The sequence below is a fragment of the Narcine bancroftii genome, chromosome 1 (assembly GCF_036971445.1).
Source record: "Narcine bancroftii isolate sNarBan1 chromosome 1, sNarBan1.hap1, whole genome shotgun sequence".
NCBI classification, from domain to species: domain Eukaryota; kingdom Metazoa; phylum Chordata; class Chondrichthyes; order Torpediniformes; family Narcinidae; genus Narcine; species Narcine bancroftii.
Genome location: NC_091469.1, coordinates 491,302,391 through 491,323,010, shown reverse-complemented (window position 1 = coordinate 491,323,010; position 20,620 = coordinate 491,302,391). Strand labels below are relative to the sequence as shown.

The following is a 20,620-nucleotide window of genomic DNA, read 5'->3' as shown; positions in this document are numbered from 1 at the left end:
GGAGAAGTGGAGCAGGCCTGGAGTGTTGTTCCTTGGAGCGCAGGAGGAGTGATCTCACAGAGGTGGACATCATGATGAGAGGAATTGATCGGTGGTAGCAGTCAGCGCAACGTCTTTACAGCGCCAGCAATTGGGAGCTGGGTTCGAATCCCGCGCTGTCTGTAAGGAGTTTGCATGTTTTCCCCCGGGGATCTAGTTTCCTCCCACCCTCCAAAACGTACCAGAGGTTGTAGATTAATTGGGTATGATTGGGCAGCAAGGGCTTGTGCGCTGAAAGGGCCTGTTACTGTGCTGTATGTCTAAATTTAAAGAAAAATTAAAATTATATTTAACAATGCAGAGTCTTGTGCCCTGAGTTGGATCAAGGTGGGGTGGGGGAGGAGAGGGAGGGAGGGAGGGGCTTTAACAGGGACTTGAGGGGTAACAGAGGATGGTGGATGTGTGGAACGGGCTGCTGGAGGTTGGGGATGGGGTAAGTACCACTGCAACGTTCCAGAAACATTTGGATGGATCCACAGGTAGGACGGGGTGAGAGGGATAAGGGCCAATCGTAGGCAGGTTGGAGGAGTGTGGTTGGCACGGGTGTGTTGGCCGAAGGGGCCATTTTCCCCGATCACACTGCTCAAGGACTGCTCCAACACCGCATACAGATGACTGCGGGCCCTTTATTTTGCACAGGGGTAACTGAATTTTATTATCTGTTTCTTGTCTCCTTTTTAATTCTATGATTGTCCTTTTTAAATATCTGTGCACTGCAGCAAGCATCTGAATATTGTATTTGTACGGGCGGTCGCGGAGGTTGGGTCATTGGGTCTATTTAAGGCAGAGATCGATAGGTTCTTGATCAGCCAGGGCATCAAAGGTTATGGGGAGAAGGCCGGGCAGTGGGGACGAGTGGGGAAATGGATCAGGGTGGGGTAGACTCGATGGGCTGAATAGCCTATATCTTATGGTCTGGTTAAAGGTCAGAACTCACTGTCAGAGGCCACAGAGCTCCTGGTCTCCCCAAGTCGCAAAATGGCCCGGTCCCTGCAGACAACGAGAGAAAAGCCTCAGCATTAAGTGAAGGTGAGGCGAGGCCCAACCTCCACGGCCAGTGAGCAGAGAGGAGCTCTACCCTGCCACGTCCATCCGTGTACACCGAGAACATGTTCCTAAGACCATTCCAGTACACTACAGGCCCTTTGGCCCACAATTCTGTGCCGACCTGGAAAAACCTACTCAACAGCAAAACCCTTCCTGACCGCACACCCATAACCCTCGATTTCTCTTGCATCCAAGCCCCTGATGTTCCAGTGTCCTCCACCACCCCAGGCAATGAATTCCTGGCACCCACCACCCTCTGGACATTAAACTCTCAGTGATCATTGGGACAAATGATCACAACAGAGGCACCTTTCCTTTCAGGACCCTTCCCCAGAACCCCCTCCTACCCCACCCCTACTCCATACCTCCACTGTCCCTTCCTGTACCACTCCCTCAAGCCCCCTCCTCAACACACTTCCCATCCATCAGACCCTCCCCCCCCCCTCACCACCCTTTCCCCATCTCTTGGACCTTCTCCAGAACGCCAACCGCTCCCCTCTTCTTGTCCATTGGATCCTTGCCTGAATCTCCTCCCCAACCCTCTGGACCCTCCTCTCCAGATCTGAGGCAGGAAGAGCATGGTGTTCTGACACCCCCTCTAACTCTGCACCCCCATCCCCCTCCTCACCATCTGCCCCCCCCCCCCACCCTATGTCCCTCTCCTCTGGATCTGAGACAGGAAGAGCATGATGTTCTGGCACCCCCTGACTCTTGCTGCACCCCCATCCCCCTCCTCACCATCCGCCCCCCCCCCCCACCCTATGTCACGACCATCGGACCCTCCCCTCTGGACCTGGGGATCTGAGGCAGGAAGAGCGCAGTGTTCCAGACACCTCCTGACTCTGCCTGCTACCTCATCCCCCTCCTCACCATCCCTCAGACCCTCTCCTTACCTGGGGATCTGAGGCAGGAAGAGCACGGTGTTCCGGATGTCCCCTGCCTCCAGACCCTCCCCTGCCTCTGGACCCTCCTCTGCTGCCTTCACTTCCATCAGTGTCCGCTCCAACTGCAGCTCACAGAAGTAGTTGAGGACATCAATTGGTCGCATGGTCTCCAGGGGTCTGGGGGTCTGGGGCTGGGTCTGACGCAGCTTTCGGGGCTGTCTGAGTGCCTGTCAAGAGGAAGACAGGAGCCTTGCACATACCACTATCACAACACTCGGCTTCCCAATGTTTTCCCATACCCGGCTCTCCAACATTTTTTCTCCCCCCCCCAACACCTGGCTCCCCAACGTCCCAACCCCCCCACACCTGGCTCCCAAACGTTTCCCCCCTCCCCGCTGCACCTAGCTCCCCAACGTTTCCCCCCTCCCCCCTCACCCCACACCTGGCTTCCCAACATCCTACCACTCCCCCCCCCACACCCAGCTCCCCAACATCTTCCCTGGCTCCCCAATGTGTTCCCCCCTGGCTCCCCAATGTGATCCCCCACCCAGATCCCCAACGACCCCCCCTCAGCTCCCCAATGAACCCCCACACGCACCCATAGAACCATAGGCCCAAAGAACACTGCAGCACAGAAACAGGGCCCTTTGGCCCTTTTGGTCTGTGCTAAGCTGAGTTTTTTTGTCCAGTCCCAGTGACCTGCACCAATTCATACCCCTCCATACTTCTCCCATCCACGTATCTGACCATATTCTTCTTAAATGTTAAAATTGAGCCTGCATTCACCACTTCAGCTGGAAGCTCATTCCACACCCCCACCACTCTCTGGGTGAAGAAGTTCCCTAAACATTTCCCCTTTCATCCTTAACCCACACCCGACCGACATTTACTCTGTCCGTCCCCCTTATAATTTTAAATACCTCCATCAAAACTCCTCTCGTAAAGTCGTAACCTGTTTAACCTTTCCCTATAACTCAGTTCCCGAAGTCTGGACAACATCCTAGTAAATTTTCTCTGTACTCTTTCTTTTTGTTGTATATTTTATTTATTATCCAGTACAAGCAAATAAAAAATGCAAATACACAAAATTTTCTCCCCTAATTCCCTCCCTCCCCCCCCCCCTTATAACTACCCCAAAATAAAAAGAGAAGATGAAAAGAAAGGAGTTAACAAATACATATAACCATCAAATCATTGCCATGGAGGATGCCATCTCAGTCTGGGAAGAGAAAAAAAAAATTCTATTATATTTCTAAACCCTATACCTTGACAAAAAAGTAATAATTGTTACGTAAATTATAAGTTATCTTTTCCAGTGGAATACAGGATCTCATCTCCATGTGCCATCTTTGAATGCTCAACTCAATTTCATTCTTCCAAGTGATAGCTATACATTTTCTCACTACTGCTAGCACTTAATCAAATAAATGCAATCTGAAACTTGTCTAATTTTGACTCAATGTTGTACTATATCCCAACAAAAATAATAAAGGATCAAAAGTGCAAGCTTGAATTTAAATGAACCCTCCAAAATTCCATAATCCTACACCAAAAAGGTTTCACTATCTCACAAAGCCAGGCTGAACATAAAAAAGAACCAACCTCTTAGCCACATTGAAAACACAAGTCCAAAGAACTAAATCCATATTTCTTTAACCTTTAGGTAAAGCTGGTGAAGAAAGTTATTAATTTGGTCATACTGTCTTCACACATAGTCATCCAATCATCTTGAGATATTGGAATAGACAAATCTTTCTCCCATTTAATTCTCATTTTATACACGTCCAGCTTACTCAATTTATGTTGCAACAAAGCATACGTTTCTGAAATAAATCCTTTTTTACCCCCATCAATAAGTAGAGTTTCAAATTTAGTTTGTCTAGATAACCTTAACTCACACCCAAAATTATCTAACAACAAAGTTCCAACTTGGTAATGTGCAAATAACGTATTCAACATAATTCCAAATTTTTCTTTAAATCTATGAAATAAAAGAAAATACCCAGCTTCATAACAATCTTCTTCTAGCTTAATGCCTTTCTGTTCCCATGTTTTCAAATATTGATTATTCATTGAAAAAGAAAACAATTTGTTCTGGTACAATGGAGTTCCAGCCGAAATTTTCCCTTTAGTTCTTACAATTTTATTTCTATTATACCATGTCTCCATTAAATGTTTTAACATAGGTAAATTATAATTTTGCAAAAGTTGACGATTCCATTTATATTGATCTACTTTTTGTTCATGAATCTGAGCCATTTTAATTTTAGCCCATATTGAAAATTGATTCACAATCAAATATCCTATTGATAAATTTTAACTGCGCTGCTTCATAATAATTTTGAAAATGTGGTAATGAACTCCTAAAGAATATTTCCAAATCAGTTTTTGTAGTGACATCCTGGCAAATTTACCTTTCCACAAAAACAGTCGTACTAAATCATTCAAGTCTTTAAAAAAAACTTTTTCGGAATTTTACACGGAATCAATTGAAACAGATATTGTATGCAAGGAAAAATATTCATTTTAATACAGTTTACACATCCTATCAAGGTTATTGGTAAATCTTTCTATCTAGTTAAATCATATTCAATTTTACTCAATAAGGGTAAATAATTTAACCTATATAAATGTTTATAATCAACATCAACAATTATTGCCAGGTATTTTAATCTGGTCAATCTACCGAAATTGTGTTATCTGCTTACACACTGAATAATTTTCCTTTGCTAAAGGCATTATCCCACTCTTTTCCCAGTTAACTTTATAACCTGACATCCTACCATACTGCTCCAACCATGCTTGAAGATGTCCCAAAGATTGCACAGGGTGTGTTAAGTATTTCAAAGCATCATCTCCAAATAAGTTAATTTTATATTCATTTGCATTCACTTTAATACCATTAATATTACCATCTTGCCTGATCATTTGAGCCAATGGTTCTATTACCAATGCAAACAAGGCTGGTGACAGAGAACATCCCTGCCTAGTTGATCTAGATAATGTAAATGAAGATGATATTTGTCCATTTGTCACCACCCCGGCTGATGGATTTTTATATAAAGCCTTCACCCAACCCAATTTAAATTTCTCTAAATAATAAACTCCATTCCACTCTATCAAAAGCCTTCTCAGCATCTAAAGCCACTATCATAGGTTGGTCAGGTTGCTCCCGAGAAACATTAATCAAGGAAATTAACTTAACAATGTTGTCCGCTGAGTACCAATTCTTAATAAACCCAGCCTGGTCTACATGGATTAGCTCCGGTAAATATTTAGCTAACCTATTAGCTAAAACTTTAGCCACTATCTTATAATCCACGTTTAATAAAGAAATTAGTCTATATGACCCTACTTTTAATGGGTGTCTATCTTTCTTTGGAATTACCATGATCTTTAGAAAAAGAATCTGGAAAAGAGCCGATCTCAGTGGCCTGCTTCAAAACTTCCATTAATACAGGAAACAATAGGTCATAAAATTCTTTATAAAATTCCAAAGTAAAACCATCTTCACCTGGAGATTTCCCTCCAGGCATTGCTTGCAGTGCTTCTTTAATTCCCATATCAGTAAAAAAAAGTATCTAAATCTTTCACCTCTTTATCCTTTAACGACGATAAATTCAGGTTAGACAAAAATGCTTTGATTCTTGTCATTATCTTCCATAACTTAAGAAGCATACAATTCTTCATAAAATGAACAAAATTCATCATTAATCTCCTGAGGTTTGTAAGTAGTTATCGAACCTCTTCGAATAGCATTTATAGTCCTAGAAGTCTGATCTGTCTTCAGTTGCCATGCTAACACTTTATGGGCACGTTCCCCCAACTCATAATAGTGTTATTTAGTTCTTTGAACAACTTTTCAAATTTATATGCTTGTAAAGTATTACACCACAATTTTAAATTAGTCAACTGAGCCTTTTTACCTTCCGTTACATCTCGTTGTACTTCTTTTTCCAATTTGTCTATCTCTTTCTCCAAGTTCTGCCTTGGAGATACTATTTTTTAATTTTAGCTGTAAAACTGATCATTTGTCCCCTCAAATATGCTTTCAATGCATCCCATAAAATGAATTTACATTGCACCGATCCTTCATTTATTTGCAAAAAGGTTTTTATATGTTCCCACATGTATTTAATAAATTGAAGTCGCTTCAACAATCACATATTAAATCTCCAACGATATGTAGTTTCAACTCTTTCCGAACCAGTGCAAGAAATTAATCGCAAAGAGTGACCAGACAAAATCCTACTTTTATATTCTGCCTGAGTAAATCTACCTTGTAATTGTGCTGATATTAAAAATTAAATCAATTCTAGAGTAAGATTCATGTCTGGTCAAATAAAAAGAAAAGTCTTTCTCTGTCGGGTTTAACCTCCTCCAAATCTCTACTAAATTCCTTCATTACCGCTTAGCCATCTTTGTTTTACCCAAAGATTTTGGAGATTTATCTAATGAAGGATCCAAACAACAATTAAAGTCATCATCCACCAAGACATTATCATAAACCTAATTTAAATTCCGCCATAAACATATTATCATTCACATTCAGCAATGTCCAAGCCTCTGAAAAATCTTACAATTAACCACCAATACTCTACCCACAGCTGCAAAAACTGAATCCAATGTAAAGGATAACTTTTTATGTATTAAAATAGCAACACCTCTTGCTTTACAATTGAAAAACGATGCTATAATGTGCCCAACCCAATCTCTCTTCAACTTCTGATGTTCCTTTTCAGTCAAATGTGTTTCTTGTAAAAATGCAATATCAATCTTTATCTTTTTAATATAGGCTAACACCCATTTTCTTTTAATTGGGTTATTGAGCCCATTAACATTAAAAGTTGCAAAATTCAAATTAGCCATAACCAATGTCTCCCTTGGAAATATGGCACCTCACACGGCTCCTAGAACTGAAAAATTCCTTAGAGAACAGAAAAAGATAAGAAAAGAAACCCCAAAATAACCACAAAAAACCCCTCCCCCCCAAAAAAATAAAAACTACAACAATAAGTGTAGCAGCTCCCCCCCCCACCCCCCGATTACACGGGAGTGACCAATGCCTCAAGTGGCTGAAGACTTCGGAAGAGTTGGCAATCGAATCACCTCCCCCCCAAAGCAGAACAAACAATGAAAAAATACAATTATACGGTTAACTTGATATCAATCAATTGTTGTGTCTCCATCTCTCTTTTCTCGATTCCCCTCTCCAGAAACCACCACAGGTTGTTGAGAGGACCAATCCTGACCCTGCTTATTAACAGGTAAAGAATTAGCAAAGACAAAGGCCCCATGGTCATTATCAAAAAAACTGGGATTGGTGAATACCATAGAAAACCTTCAACACGGCAGGATAACGAAACACAAACTTATACCCTTCCTGCCACAAAATATTTTTAGCTGAATTAAATTCTTTACAACGTTTAATAATATCCAGACTTAAATCAGCATTAAAAAAAATACTCTGTTATTCTGAACAATCAATAGGTTCTGATTATGTCTGGCATTCTGCACTGCAAGTCTTAAAATTGTCTCTCGATCTTGGCAGCGTAGACATGACCAAAACAGACAAGGAGCTTGACCAGGATATGGTTTTCTTCTAATCGCCCGGTGCACTCTGTCCAGTTCCAACCCATCTGGAAACCAAGGCCTCAGGAATCCATTTTCAGAAAAGCTGAAGCAGATTCAAACCCTCAATATCTACCGGAAGTCCCACAATTTTAACATTATTCCTCCGACTTTGATTCTCCAAAGCATCAATCTTCTTCAACAAATCTGTCTTCTGTACCTCCCAACCAGTAAATGAATCTTCTATCTGATCGACTCTTTCTTTATATTGATCCATTTCGTTCTTACAGTCAAGAAAGGATTCTTCAATTTTTTTGAAATTATCTAGAACCTTATCAACAGCTCACAGGCATTTATTCACATCCATTTTAATAGTGGAAATTTCTCCCCTTATTTCAGACATTGCGCCTCTCATTTCTGTAAATCCCTGATTCATTTGCAAAGCCAAACTTCCAATCTGTTTAACTATATCATTTAAAACAGGATTGAGTGACGTAGGGTCTGATTTCTGATTTCAGGCCTACCCTCTGTCAAACTTGCAGCTTCTTCCAACAGTTGTGCCTCTTCTTCTGCCAGCATAGCGACATCTTCCTCTTCCTCCTCCGTGAATGAAACTGTCAGGATTGCTAGGCCAGTGGAAGTTGAGTCCCCCCAAAGCCTGGGCATGTTCACTCAATGCGCATATGCGCAAAACATCCTCTTCACTAGAAGGTCACTGCCGGTCGCCGGCGCCATCTTGCGTCACTATATGCAAGGTTGGCATCGGAGTAGAATAAGCTTACCCACCGACGTGCACTGAGGCCGGGGAGGAGCTAAACTCGAGCCTGGAGACTTATTCTGCGTGGTAGGCCAAGTTTCCTCAACATTTCCCAACTGTTTATTTGCCAATTCCTTCCCCATCTGTGCTTTACTTTTCCTCATGTCTGTAAGGTACTTAAAATACTTTTAGAAATTATTCAAAAAGTTGTAATTTAGGTTTTAATTAGTTCTGGCAGGGGGAGGTGCCTACGCCATCACGCCACGCCCCTCCCTCCCCCTGCATGCTTTCTATCTTATTGATATCTTTCCTGTAGGTCAGTGACCAAAACTGCACACAATTCTCCAAAGTTGGCCTCACCAATGTCTTGTACAACTTTACCATAACATCCCAACTCCTGTACTCAATACTTTAATTTATGAAGGCCAAGATGCCAAAAACTCTCTTTACAACCCTGTCCACCTGTGATGTCACTTTTAGGGAATTACGTATCTATATTCCCAGATCCCCCTGTTTTACCCCACTCTTCAGTGCACGACCATTCACTGTGTACGTCCTTTCTTGGTTTGCCCTTCTAAAATTCAACACCTCACACTTGTCTGCATTAAATTCCATCGGCCATTTTTCAGCCCATTTTTCCAGCTGGTCCAGATCCCTCTGCAAACTTTGAAAACCTTCCTCACTGTCCACAACGTCTCCAATCTTAGTGTCATCTGCAAACTTGCTGATCCAATTTACCACATTATCATCCAGATTATTGATATAGACGACATACAACAATGGTCCCTGCACCGATCCCTGAGGCACATCACTCGTCACAGGCCTCCAGTCTGAGAGACATCATCCACCACTACTCTCTGGCTTCTCTCGTCCAGCCATTGTCGAATCCACTTCACCATGAATTCCCAGCATCTGAACCTTCCTAACTAACCTCCCATGTGGGACCTTGTCAAAGGCCTTAAATAAAGTCCATGTAGACAACATCCACAGCCTTTCCTTCATCAATTTTCCTGGTAACCACATTGAAAAACTCTAAGATTGGTTAAAAACTACCCACCACACACAAAGCCACTTTGAATATCCCTAATCAGTTTCTGGCTATCCAAATAATTGTCTATCTGATCCGTTAGGACACCTTCCCATAATTTACCTAATACTGATGTCAGGATCACCAGTCGATAATTTCAAGGGTTACTTTTGGAGCCTTTTAGAAATCTATGGCACAATGCAGGCCATTCAGCCCACAGTTTTGTCCAACCCAATAACCTACTCTAACTGCCTAGAATTTCCCAACTGCATACCCCTCCTTTTCTTAGCTCCATGTACTTATCTAATAGTCTCTTAATAGATCCCATTGTCCCTGCCTCCACAACTGTTGCCGGCAGTACAATCCTCTATGAAGAACTTGCCACTTGCATTCCCCCTCCCCCCCGTTCTTACTCCCAAGCACCTTAAAACTATGCCCCTTCGTGTTAGCCATTTCAGCCCCGGGGAATAGCCGCTGGCCATCCACACGATCATGCCTCTCATCGTCTTGTACACCTCTATCAGGTCACCCCTCACCCCCCATAGGTCCAAGAAGAAAAGACCAAGTTCGCTCAATCTATCCTCACAAGATATGCCCTTCAATCCAGGCAGCGCTCTTCTGCAGCACCCACATCTGAGGTGACCATATCTGGACACAATATTCCAAGTGGGGTCCAACTCATGCCTTTCTATCTGCAACATTACCTCACAGCTCTTGAACTTGATCCCATGTTGAAAAAAGGCGAACAAACCATCCGCCTTCTCAACATCCTGTCAATATCCCCCTGTAACCTAATGGCAACACTCCAGGCAACACCATCAACTTCTGTGTGACTTTCACTCATCCAGCAGTCCTTCGCACAACGACAGTTCGTGTACCTTGAATTTCTGCTTCCACTTTCTCAGCCAGGCCTGGCAGATGCTCCGCAGATCCTCCTTGGTGTGGGCCCTGTGGTCGTCCCCCACATTCCACGAGTTCACCTCCTCCTCAAAGTAGTTGCGAGGATCGTACAGACCCAGCTGGCCCAGAATGGCCTTGACGGTGTTCCTGGAAAACAGTGGGACATTGAGGGAGGGTCAGCGACCTCCCAGAATAGACAGTGTTCTCCCCTGTTCCTACCCCGTCTCAGCGAATCGGCCGCTGATCCTTTCTCAACAGACCCCTGACTCCTCCCTCCATCACCATCCCCTGTTCCTGTGGATTGGCATGGCACTGAGATGGAGATGGCAGAGAACTTTTATGATTTTTGTACAAGTTGAGGCCTTGCACTGGCCACATCCCTGCACTTTTAAATTTAAATGTTAAATTTAGACATACAGCATGGTAACAGATTTCAGATTTATTGTCTGAGAACATGCATGACATCACATACAACCCTGAGATTCTCTTTCCTGTGGGCGCAGCAGCGTACCACTAACTGGCAATGAAAAAAAAATGTACACATGCAAACAAATAAAGAAATATAAATACATTGTGCAATACAGAGAGAAAAAAAAATCAATAAAGTGCAAGAGTACGAGTCCCTGCTTGAGTTTGTCGTTGAGGAGTCTGATGGTGGAGGGGGAGCAGCTGTTCCTGAACCTGGTGGGCCGAGTCTTGTGGCACCTATCCCAGGCTCTTCCGGCCCATGAGCCTGTACCACCAATTACACCCAACCCCTGGTACATTTTTGAAGGGTGGGAGGAAACCTGAGCACCTGGGGAAAACCCACGCGGACACGGGGAGGACATTCAAACTCCTTACAGCCTGTGCGGGATTCGAATCCAAGTTCTGATTGCTGGCTGAGTAACTAAGCGTGTTCCATCGGAAGCACCCTTTTTTAAAATATTTTATTTAAATTTTCTTACATGTATCAGTATCCAAATACAGAAAATCACAGTCGTATATTTAAATCAGTTATACATGCTACAAAATACACCCTAATAAACCCTCTCCCCTCCAAATAATAATCCCCAAAATAAAAGGAGAAAAGAAAGAAAAAAGGTAGAAACAAAAATACAGAAAAGTTAGAAAAAGGAAAGAACAGACCTGGTTACGAAAGTATTGCCACCATTCACACAACTTTGCCTTCAATATCTTCATTTATTTATCCCAAGGTAGCTAGCAATGTTTCATGAGGTTCAGGGAAAGCTCGTTATAAACTCCTACCTACTGTGTGTAAATATGGGCACCAAATTTTCAGAAAGACATCTTATTTATTCCTTAAATTATTTGTAATTTTCTCAGGACGTATACAACACCCAACCCCAACCAACCAATTTTCCCTTGCAACCGCTGCAATCGTGTCTGCCTGTCCCGCATCGGACTTGTCAGCCACAAACGAGCCTGCAGCTGACGTGGACTTTTTACCCCCTCCATAAATCTTCGTCCGCGAAGCCAAGCCAAAGATACAACTATGTATTTCTGCGTTCCCAAATGGGACTATCAGAAACACACTTATTGAGTGCATCATAATGTGGGACAGGAGCTGCTCAAGGACGGATGTAGCTGCAGAGGGTGGTGAAAGCAGCTGAAAACAGCTGAGAACATTACACAAACCCCCCCCACATATCCTCTCCATTGACCCTGTTCGCACCACCCCGCCTCGGGAAGTAAAAACATTGAAAGGCTCTTCCCTCCCATCAGGCAGAAGGTTGAAAGCGCAAACCCCCGTTGCACTACTTCACAGTCAGCCACCCATAGGGGAAGAAGGTCCTTCAGCCCATCCTGCCCATGCCGACAACAATGTCCTGCCCACCCCAGTCCCACCTGCCTGCATTTGGCCCATATCCCTCTAAACCGGTCCAAATATTTCTTAAACATTGCAGTAGTACCTTCCCCATCTCCCTCCTCCAACAGCCCGTTCTGTACACCCACCAGCCTCTGCGGAAAAAAAGTTTCCCCTCAGGTTCCTGCTAAATCTCCCCCCTTCACCTTGAACCTCTGGTTACTGATTCCCCCTACTCTGGGACAAAGACCCTCTGCGTGTCCCCCCCCCCCACCCCCCGATCTATTCCTCTCCTGTTGTTGCCCACCTCTGTGAGATCACCAAGGAATAAAGCCCCAGCCAGCTCCACCTCTCCCTGCGCCAAGTCCTGGCAACGTCCTTGTAAATCTTCTCTGCCTGTAACAGTACACTCTGCACTTTTGTTGCACTCAGGAGAAGTTGACCTGCCTGGATAGCATGCGAAAGATGGCAGTAGGAAGTGTATAAGGGAGATAGATCAGTAAGTTGATTGGTGTCATAACAAACATTGCACTCAAAGTCAGTAAAACTAAGGAGCTGATCAAGAAGGGGAAACGGGGAGAACATGACTCCTTAATCGAGGGGTCAGCAGTGGAATAGTTGAGAACTTCAAATTCTTCTGTGTCAACATCCCTTTCCAGAGGCCTACATGTCGATGCAATTTTGAAAGCTTGCCAGTGGCTATGCATCGTGAGACGTTTGAGGAGATTTGGTACGCCATTAAAGACTAGCAAATTTCTACAGGAGAGCATTCTGACCAGTTGCATCACTATCTGGCACGGAGGTGGCCAATGCCACAGGGCAGGAAACGGCTACAGAAGGCTGCAAACACAACCAGCTCCATCATGGGTATCAGTCTTCACTCCATTGAGGACATCTACATGAGGCTGTGTCTTAAGAAAGCAGCCTCTGTCCTCAAGGACCCTCTCCACCCAGGCCATGCCCTCTTCTCACTGCGACCATCGGAAAGGAGCCATCAGATTTCTGAACCACAAACACTAACTTATTGTTTTCTCTTTTTTGCACTAATTTATTTTTTAAACCTTGTATTTTTTGGATATGTAATTGATAACAGAACAACAAATGTCTTGACACATATTCATGGCCATAAACCTGATTCGGGAAAAAAAGTTGTGGATGGGAGCAGCTTTGACGAGTTCCACTCACACTAATTCAAGGGCATGGCACAGCAATTGGATGGGCCAGTTAAGTTCATGGTTCTATGCACTGAAGTATAGTGAGAAATTTGTTCTGCGTGCTATCCAGCAGGTCAACCCCTACACACTGCACAGAGTTAACGAGAGATCAGTCTGGATGGACCACAGGCAGAGATCAACGGGCTCATTCAGGAGCCTGTATAAGAGGAAGATAAATAGTCCCTGAATCCGTCAGGGGGTGTGTGATCTCACTCAGGGGATGAAGGGAGTGTGACTGGGGCAGATGAGTTTATTAATACATTAGCTGCTATTCCAAGGCAGAGTGAGTTATGGAGTCAATGAAGGTGGGGTGTGTGAGGAAGGGAAGGAGATGTGTGACAGAGGGGAGTGTGATGGAGGGGAGGGGGTGTGTGCGATGGAGGAGGGGTGTGTGTGTGAAGGAGGGGAGGGGAGTGAGTGATGGTGGGGAGAGGGGTGTGTGATGGAGGGAGGGGTGTGTGACAGAGGGGAGGGGGTGTGTGATTGTCTGAGCCACGTTAACAACCCTCTGCAATTCCTAGTGGTCCTATGTGGAGTAGTTTCCTTCCCATGCACCCTGACAGGATGCTTTCAACGATACACCTGCAAAGGTTACATAGAACAAAAAAACACTACAGCACAGTACAGGCCCTTTGGCCCTCAATATTGTGCCAACCCATGTAATCATTTTTTTTAAAGTACTAAATCCTCCCTACTCCATAACCTTGTATTTTTCTTCCATCCATGTGCCTGACTACGAAGTCTGTTAGATGCCCCTGTTTCAGCCTCAACCACCATCCCCAGCAAGACATTTCAGGCCCCCACAACTCAGTGTAAAAAAAACCTACCCCCTGATGTATTCCTTCAACTTCCCTCCTTTCATTTTGTACACGTCCTCTGGAGTTTGCTGAGCCTGCCCTGGGAAACAGGTGCTGACTGTCCACCCTATCTATGCCTCTCTTGTAGACCTCTATCAAGTCTCCTCTCATCCTTCTACACTCCAAAGAGAAAAGCCCCAGCTCTGCAAACCTTGCCTCATATTTTCCAATGCAGATAAATCTCCTCTGCACCCTCTCCACAGCTTCCACATCCTTCCTATAATGAGGTGACCAGAACTGAACACACAAGTGTGGTCTCACCAGAGATTTGTAGAGTTGCCACATGACCTCCCTTCTCCTGAACTCAATCCCCCTATTAATGAATACGTCCCTCCAGGTCACCACATGGGTTGATAGGAGAGTTAAGAAGGCCTATGGGATGCTGGGCTTCATTAATAGGGGGATTGAGAGGTAGAGTGGAGTAGAGAGGTCATGGGGCAACTCTACAAATCTCTGGTGAGACCCCACTTAGAATATTCTGTTCAGTTCTGGTCACCTCATTATAGTAAGCCCAGCAGCCCAGGCCCCCGAGCCCTGGCAACATCATCGTAAATCTTCTCTGCATCCTTGAGGGGAAGGCAGGTTTAAAGGAGATGAGGGGCAGGTTCATTATAGGAAGGATGTGGAAGCTATGGAGAGGGGGCAGAGAATAATTACCAGGATGTTGCCTGGATTTGGAAATGTCTTAAGAGGCAAGGTTAGGAGAGATGGGACTTTTCTCTTTGGTGCATAGAAGGATGAGAGGAGACTTGATAGAGGTCTACAAGGTTATGAGAGGCATAGACAGCGCCTGTTTCCCAGGGCAGGAATAGCAAACACCAGAGGACATGTGTACAAAGTGAAGGGAAGGAAGTTTAGGGGAGACATCAGGGGTAAGTTTTTTAAACAGAGAGTTGTGGGGGCCTGGAAGGCCTCGCCAGGGATAATGGTGGAGGCTCGAACATTAGGGGCATTTAAGAGACTTTTAGACAGGCACATGGATGGAAGAAAAATGGAGGGCTACAGGGTAGGGAGGCTTTAGTATTTTTTTTAAGGAATATATGGGTTGGCACAAAATCGAGGGCCAAAGGACCTGTACCCTGCTGTCGTGTTCTTTGTTCTTTGAAGCCCAACATCCCATAGACCTTCTTAATTATCCTATCAACCTGTGTGGTGACCTTGAGGGATATATGAATTTGGACTCCAAGGTCCCTCTGTTCATCCACACTCTTAAGTAACCGAACATTAACCCTGTATTCAGCCTTCTGGTTTGTCCTTCCAAAATGCATCAACTCACACTTATCCGGATTGAACTCCATCTGCCACTTTTCTGCCCAACTCTCCATCCTGTCTACATCCTCTTGTAACCTTCGACAACCTTCAGCTTCATCCACAACTCCTCCAAACATCGTGTCATCCGCAAACTTACTGACCCATCCATCCGCCCCTTCATCCAGGTCATTTATAAACATTACCAAGAGCAGGGGTCCCAGAACAGATCCTTGCGGCCCCTCCCCTAGTCACAGACCTTCATGCAGAATCCTTTCTTTTCCACAACTACTCTGCTTTCTATCTACGAGCCAAATTGTTAATCCACAGGTTCCGTGGATCATGACAAGTTTTTTTATCCACAGGTTCCGTGGATCATGACAAGTTTCTCATGGGGGACCTTGTCAAATACCTTACAAAAATCCATGTAGACCCATGGTTCACTATATTTTTCTTTCCACTCACATCCCACTTTAAATAATCCCTCTGCCATTGATGCTCTGTGATTAGTAAGGGATGGCTTAAGGTGGGATGTGGGTGGAAAGAAAGTTTGAGAACCACTGTTTTAATCATCCCTCATTGACTCGTTATGTGCACAGTTTCATAACTCCAAATGAAATGGGCCATTGACAATTTTTCTCAAGCAAAATATTTCAGTAACAATGGATCTAGAGCAGTGGTTGTCAACCTTCCCTTCCCACTCCATTACCACCTTAAGTAATCCCTTACTAATCACAGAGCACCGATGGCGGAGGGAGAGGAAAGAAAAAGGTTGAGAACCACTAATGTGGACCTCATCAATTTCTTTTGTTACCTCCTCAAAAATCTCAATTAGGCTCGTGAGGCACCTCCTTCCCTTCACAAAGCCACACTGACTATCCTTGAGTCGACTGGACTTCTCCATAGATCCGATCATCAAGAATCCTCTCCATTAGTTTGCACACCTCTGATGTAAGACTCATCGGACTATAATTCCCAGGATTCTCCCAATTATCTTTTTTAAACAAGAGGACTACATTTGCCATTCTCCAATCCTCCGGCACCTCCCCTGGGCCAGCCCAGCTGTCTCTTCACTCCCTTCCCACAGCAACCTGGGGTATATTGCATCTGGCCCCAGGGACATAAATCTTGATGTTTTTAAGAAGATCCAATACTTCCTCTTCCTTAATCTCCACATTGTCCAGCACACAGGCCTGTTCTATTCTGACCTCACCCTGATCAAGGTCCTTTTCTCTTGTGAATACTGAAGGAAAGTATTCATTTAGGACCTCATCAACCTCCAGGCACGAGGGAGTCATGTGATGGAGTAGTGGCCGGACGGTGAACTCCAGCCCTCTCCAGAAAAGTCGGAAAAAATAAAGGAAAACACAAAGGCACAAAAATAAAAATTAAAGTAAAGTGAGTATAAAGGTGGAAAGAAGATGGCGACGAAAAAAGAAAAATCAAAACCAACGGTAAGAAGAGAGGAAGAGAAGACAACGGAAGAAGAAGGAGAAGGCCTTACCTGTTCGAAGAGGCCCGCGGTGGAGAGAGAAACCCGCTCCCTCAGGTCGGTAGAAAGTGGACTACAAAAATGGCTCGCTGAGCCGAGTAAAAGTGCGCAACCGCGCATGCGCGACTCCTCGCACATGTGCGATGCGCATGCAAAAAAACACACCGACGGGAGGGGGGACCAGCTGGGGAGTCGATCTCCACAGCCGGCAACGACAGCTGCAGAACACCTGCAGCAAGAGGAGAACATAGAAGACAACGTAAATATGCAGACGATACTAAGATAGGTGGAATAGTGGATAATGAAGAAGGTTTTCAAGGATTGCAGAGGGATTTGGGCTGCTTAGAAAAGTGGGCTGAAAAATGGCAGATGGAATTTAATGCTGATAAGTGTGAGGTGCTTCATTTTGATAAGAAGAATCAGAATAGGACATATGTGGTAAATGGGAGAGCATTGAGGAATACAGAAGAGCAGAAAGATTTAGGAGTGACGGTACATCGTTCCCTGAAGGTAGAAACTCACGTGAATAGGGTGGTGAAGAAGGCTTTTAGTATGCTGGCCTTTATCAATCATTGCATGGAATATAGGAGTTGGGAGGTGATGTTGAGATTGTATAAGGCGTTGGTGCGGCCTAATTTGGAGTTCTGTGTGCAGTTCTGGTCGCCTAATTATAGGAAGGATATAAACAGAGTGGAGAGAGTGCAGAGAAGGTTTACCAGAATGTTACCTGGGTTTAAGCATCTAGAGTATAGGGAGAGATTGGACAGATTAGGTCTTTATTCTTTGGAGCGTAGAAGGTTGAGAGGGGATTTGATAGAAGTATTTAAGATTATGAAAGGGATAGACAGAATGGATGTGGATAGACTATTTCCGTTAAGAGGAGGAAAGATTAAAACAAGAGGACAGGAGTTAAGAATTAAGGGGCAGAGGTTTAGAGGTAACATGAGGGGGAACTTCTTTACTCAGAGAGTGGTAGCCGTGTGGAATGAGCTTCCGGGAGAAATAGTGGCGGCGGAGTCAATTGTATTATTTAAGAAAAGGTTGGACAGGTCTATGGATGAGAAGAAGATGGAGGGTTATGGGCATTGTGCAGGGAGGTGGGACTAGAAAGGGGTGTTTGGTTCGGTGCGGACTAGAAGGGCCTAATGGCCTGTTTCCGTGCTGTAATTGTTATGTTATGTTATGTTATGTTAAAACAAGAAAGAAGAGAAGAAAAGGGCAATAAAGAAACAACAGATGGCCAACCCAGAGGAAGAGGAAGAGTACAGTGAAATAGAAGAAGAAGGGAAAGGCAAGATAAAGGATATACTTTCTCTTATTAAAGAATACATGGAGTCATTTAAAGAATGGCAAGCGCAAGAATTTAATGATTTAAGAAGAAGAATAAACAATACAGAAGAGAAAATGAATAAAATAGATATGACCTTAACAGAAATGGGAAAGAAAATGGACAAGATGGAAGAGCGGGAAACAGCAGTAGAAATGGAGGTGGAGGACTTAAAAAAGAAATTAGAGGAATCTAATAAAAAAGTTATAGAGACACAAGAGCTGTTAGCTCAGAAAATAGATATAATGGAAAATTATAACAGAAGAAATAATATAAAGATAGTGGGCCTTAAGGAAGATGAAGAAGGCAAGAATATGAGAGAGTTTATAAAAGATTGGATCCCCAGGATCCTAGGATGTCCAGAACTACAGCAAGAAATGGAAATAGAAAGGGCACATAGAGCATTGGCCTTTAAACCACAACCACAACCAAAGCCAAGATCTATTTTAGTAAAATTCCTAAGATATACCACAAGAGAAAAGGTACAGGAGAAAACAATGGAGAAAGTAAGAGAGGACAACAAGCCACTGGAGTACAAAGGGCAAAAAATCTTCATTTATCCAGATATAAGTTTTGAACTCCTGAAGAAGAGAAAGGAGTTCAATACAGCAAAGGCGATTTTATGGAAGAAAGGGTATAAATTTATACTAAAGCATCCAGCGGTATGGAAAATATTTATTCCAGGACAGCAAAACAGACTATTCTCAGATCCAGAGGAAGCACGAAAATTTGCAGAACAATTACAAAATAGACTGAGAGATGAAGACGTGTAACGAGAGTACAAAAGACTGCGAACTAAAAAGACACATAAGTTTTGAACTCCTGAAGAAGAGGAAGGAGTTCAATACTGCGAAAACGATCTTATGGAAAAAAACTATTCTCGGATCCAGAGGAAGCAAGGAAATTTGCAGAACAACTACAAAACAAACAGAGAGATGAAGACATGTAATAAGAGTAAAAATGACCACGAACTATATGTATGTGTGTATATGGGTATATGTGTGTATATATATATATATATATATATAGTGTGCATACATGAATGTATCCGTATTTAGAGGAAAATATAGAGAGTATAGTCAAGAATTAATAAGGGAAGGAAATGGAATAGAGGGAATAAGGAGGGAACTAAAAGAGAGACCTTTGTTACATATGAAAAGTGAAATCTTTTCTGGGGGGGGCTGGGTGGGGGGGAGTTGCGGTCACTGCAAAATCAGCTGACGCTTGCGAGTGAATTCGCAAACCCAAATGGAGAGGGGAGATGTGGTTGTCCGACAAGTGATAAAGGACAATTCAGGAGGGGAAGGGGAGATTGGGGATAAAGAAGTTTTAAATAGGAGAATAAGGAAAATGTTTGATGTTTTAGGAATGTTGTCTTATAAAGTGTTCAAAACAAGAAAACAGAAATGGATAAGAAGGAAAGGTAACGATGGAGAAACGGAAAGGGAAGATAAACAAAGTATAAAATGGCTACGTTGAACTATATGACTTTAAATATTAATGGAATACATAACCAAATTAAAAGGAAGAAACTGCTAAATTTACTGAAAAAAGAAAAAATTGATATAGCATTTGTGCAAGAAACACATTTAACTGAATTGGAGCACAAGAAATTAAAGAGAGATTGGGTAGGACACGTAACAGCAGCATCGTATAATTCAAAAGCAAGAGGAGTAGTAATATTAATTAGTAAAAATGTGCCATTTAAAATAGAAGAGGAAATAATAGATCCAGCAGGGAGATATGTAATGATAAAATGTCAGATATATTCGGAGTTTTGGAATCTACTCAATGTATATTCACCTAACGAAGAAGATCAAAAGTTTATGCAAGATATATTTTGAAGATAGCAGATACGCAAGGGAACATACTAATAGGAGGGGATTTCAACCTGAATTTGGATTCAAATATGGACAAAACTGGAAAAAAAAATTAACAGAAAGAACAAAGTAACCAAATTTATAATTAAATTGATGGAAGAAATGCAACTTTTGGATATATGGAGGAAACAACACCCAAAGGAAAAGGAATATTCATATTACTCGGCTAGACATAAAACATACTCAAGAATAGACCTATTTTTGTTATCAGCTAGTATGCAAGATAAAGAAAAACAGAATATAAAGCAAGAATACTATCGGACCATTCACCCTTAATATTGACAGTAAAGCTAGAGGACATCCCTCCAAGAATGTATAGATGGAGATTAAACCCCATGTTATTTAAAAGGCAGGATTTTAGAGAATTTATTGAAAAACAATTAAAAATGTATTTTGAAATAAATATGGAATCAGTGGAAGTTAAGTTTATACTATGGGATGCAATGAAAGCATTCATTAGAGGGCAAATAATAAGTTATGTAACCAAGATGAAGAAGGACTATAATCAGGAAACAGAGCAGTTGGAAAGGGAAATAGTAAATATAGAAAAAGAATTAGCAATGAAGGAAG

General features: G+C 43.0%; 1 protein-coding gene across 1 annotated transcript in view; it reads right to left on the bottom strand.

The window, feature by feature from the left end:
• Positions 1-20,620, bottom strand: part of LOC138761855 (WD repeat-containing protein 97-like) — a 160,520-nt gene that overhangs the window by 6,399 nt on the left and 133,501 nt on the right. The window contains exons 21-23 of the mRNA XM_069934771.1: positions 10,204-10,372; positions 1,980-2,197; positions 977-1,029 (exon numbers count right to left, since the gene is read on the bottom strand). Coding sequence (XP_069790872.1) covers positions 977-1,029; positions 1,980-2,197; positions 10,204-10,372 — 440 coding nt within the window. The remainder of the gene's footprint in view (positions 1-976; positions 1,030-1,979; positions 2,198-10,203; positions 10,373-20,620) is intronic.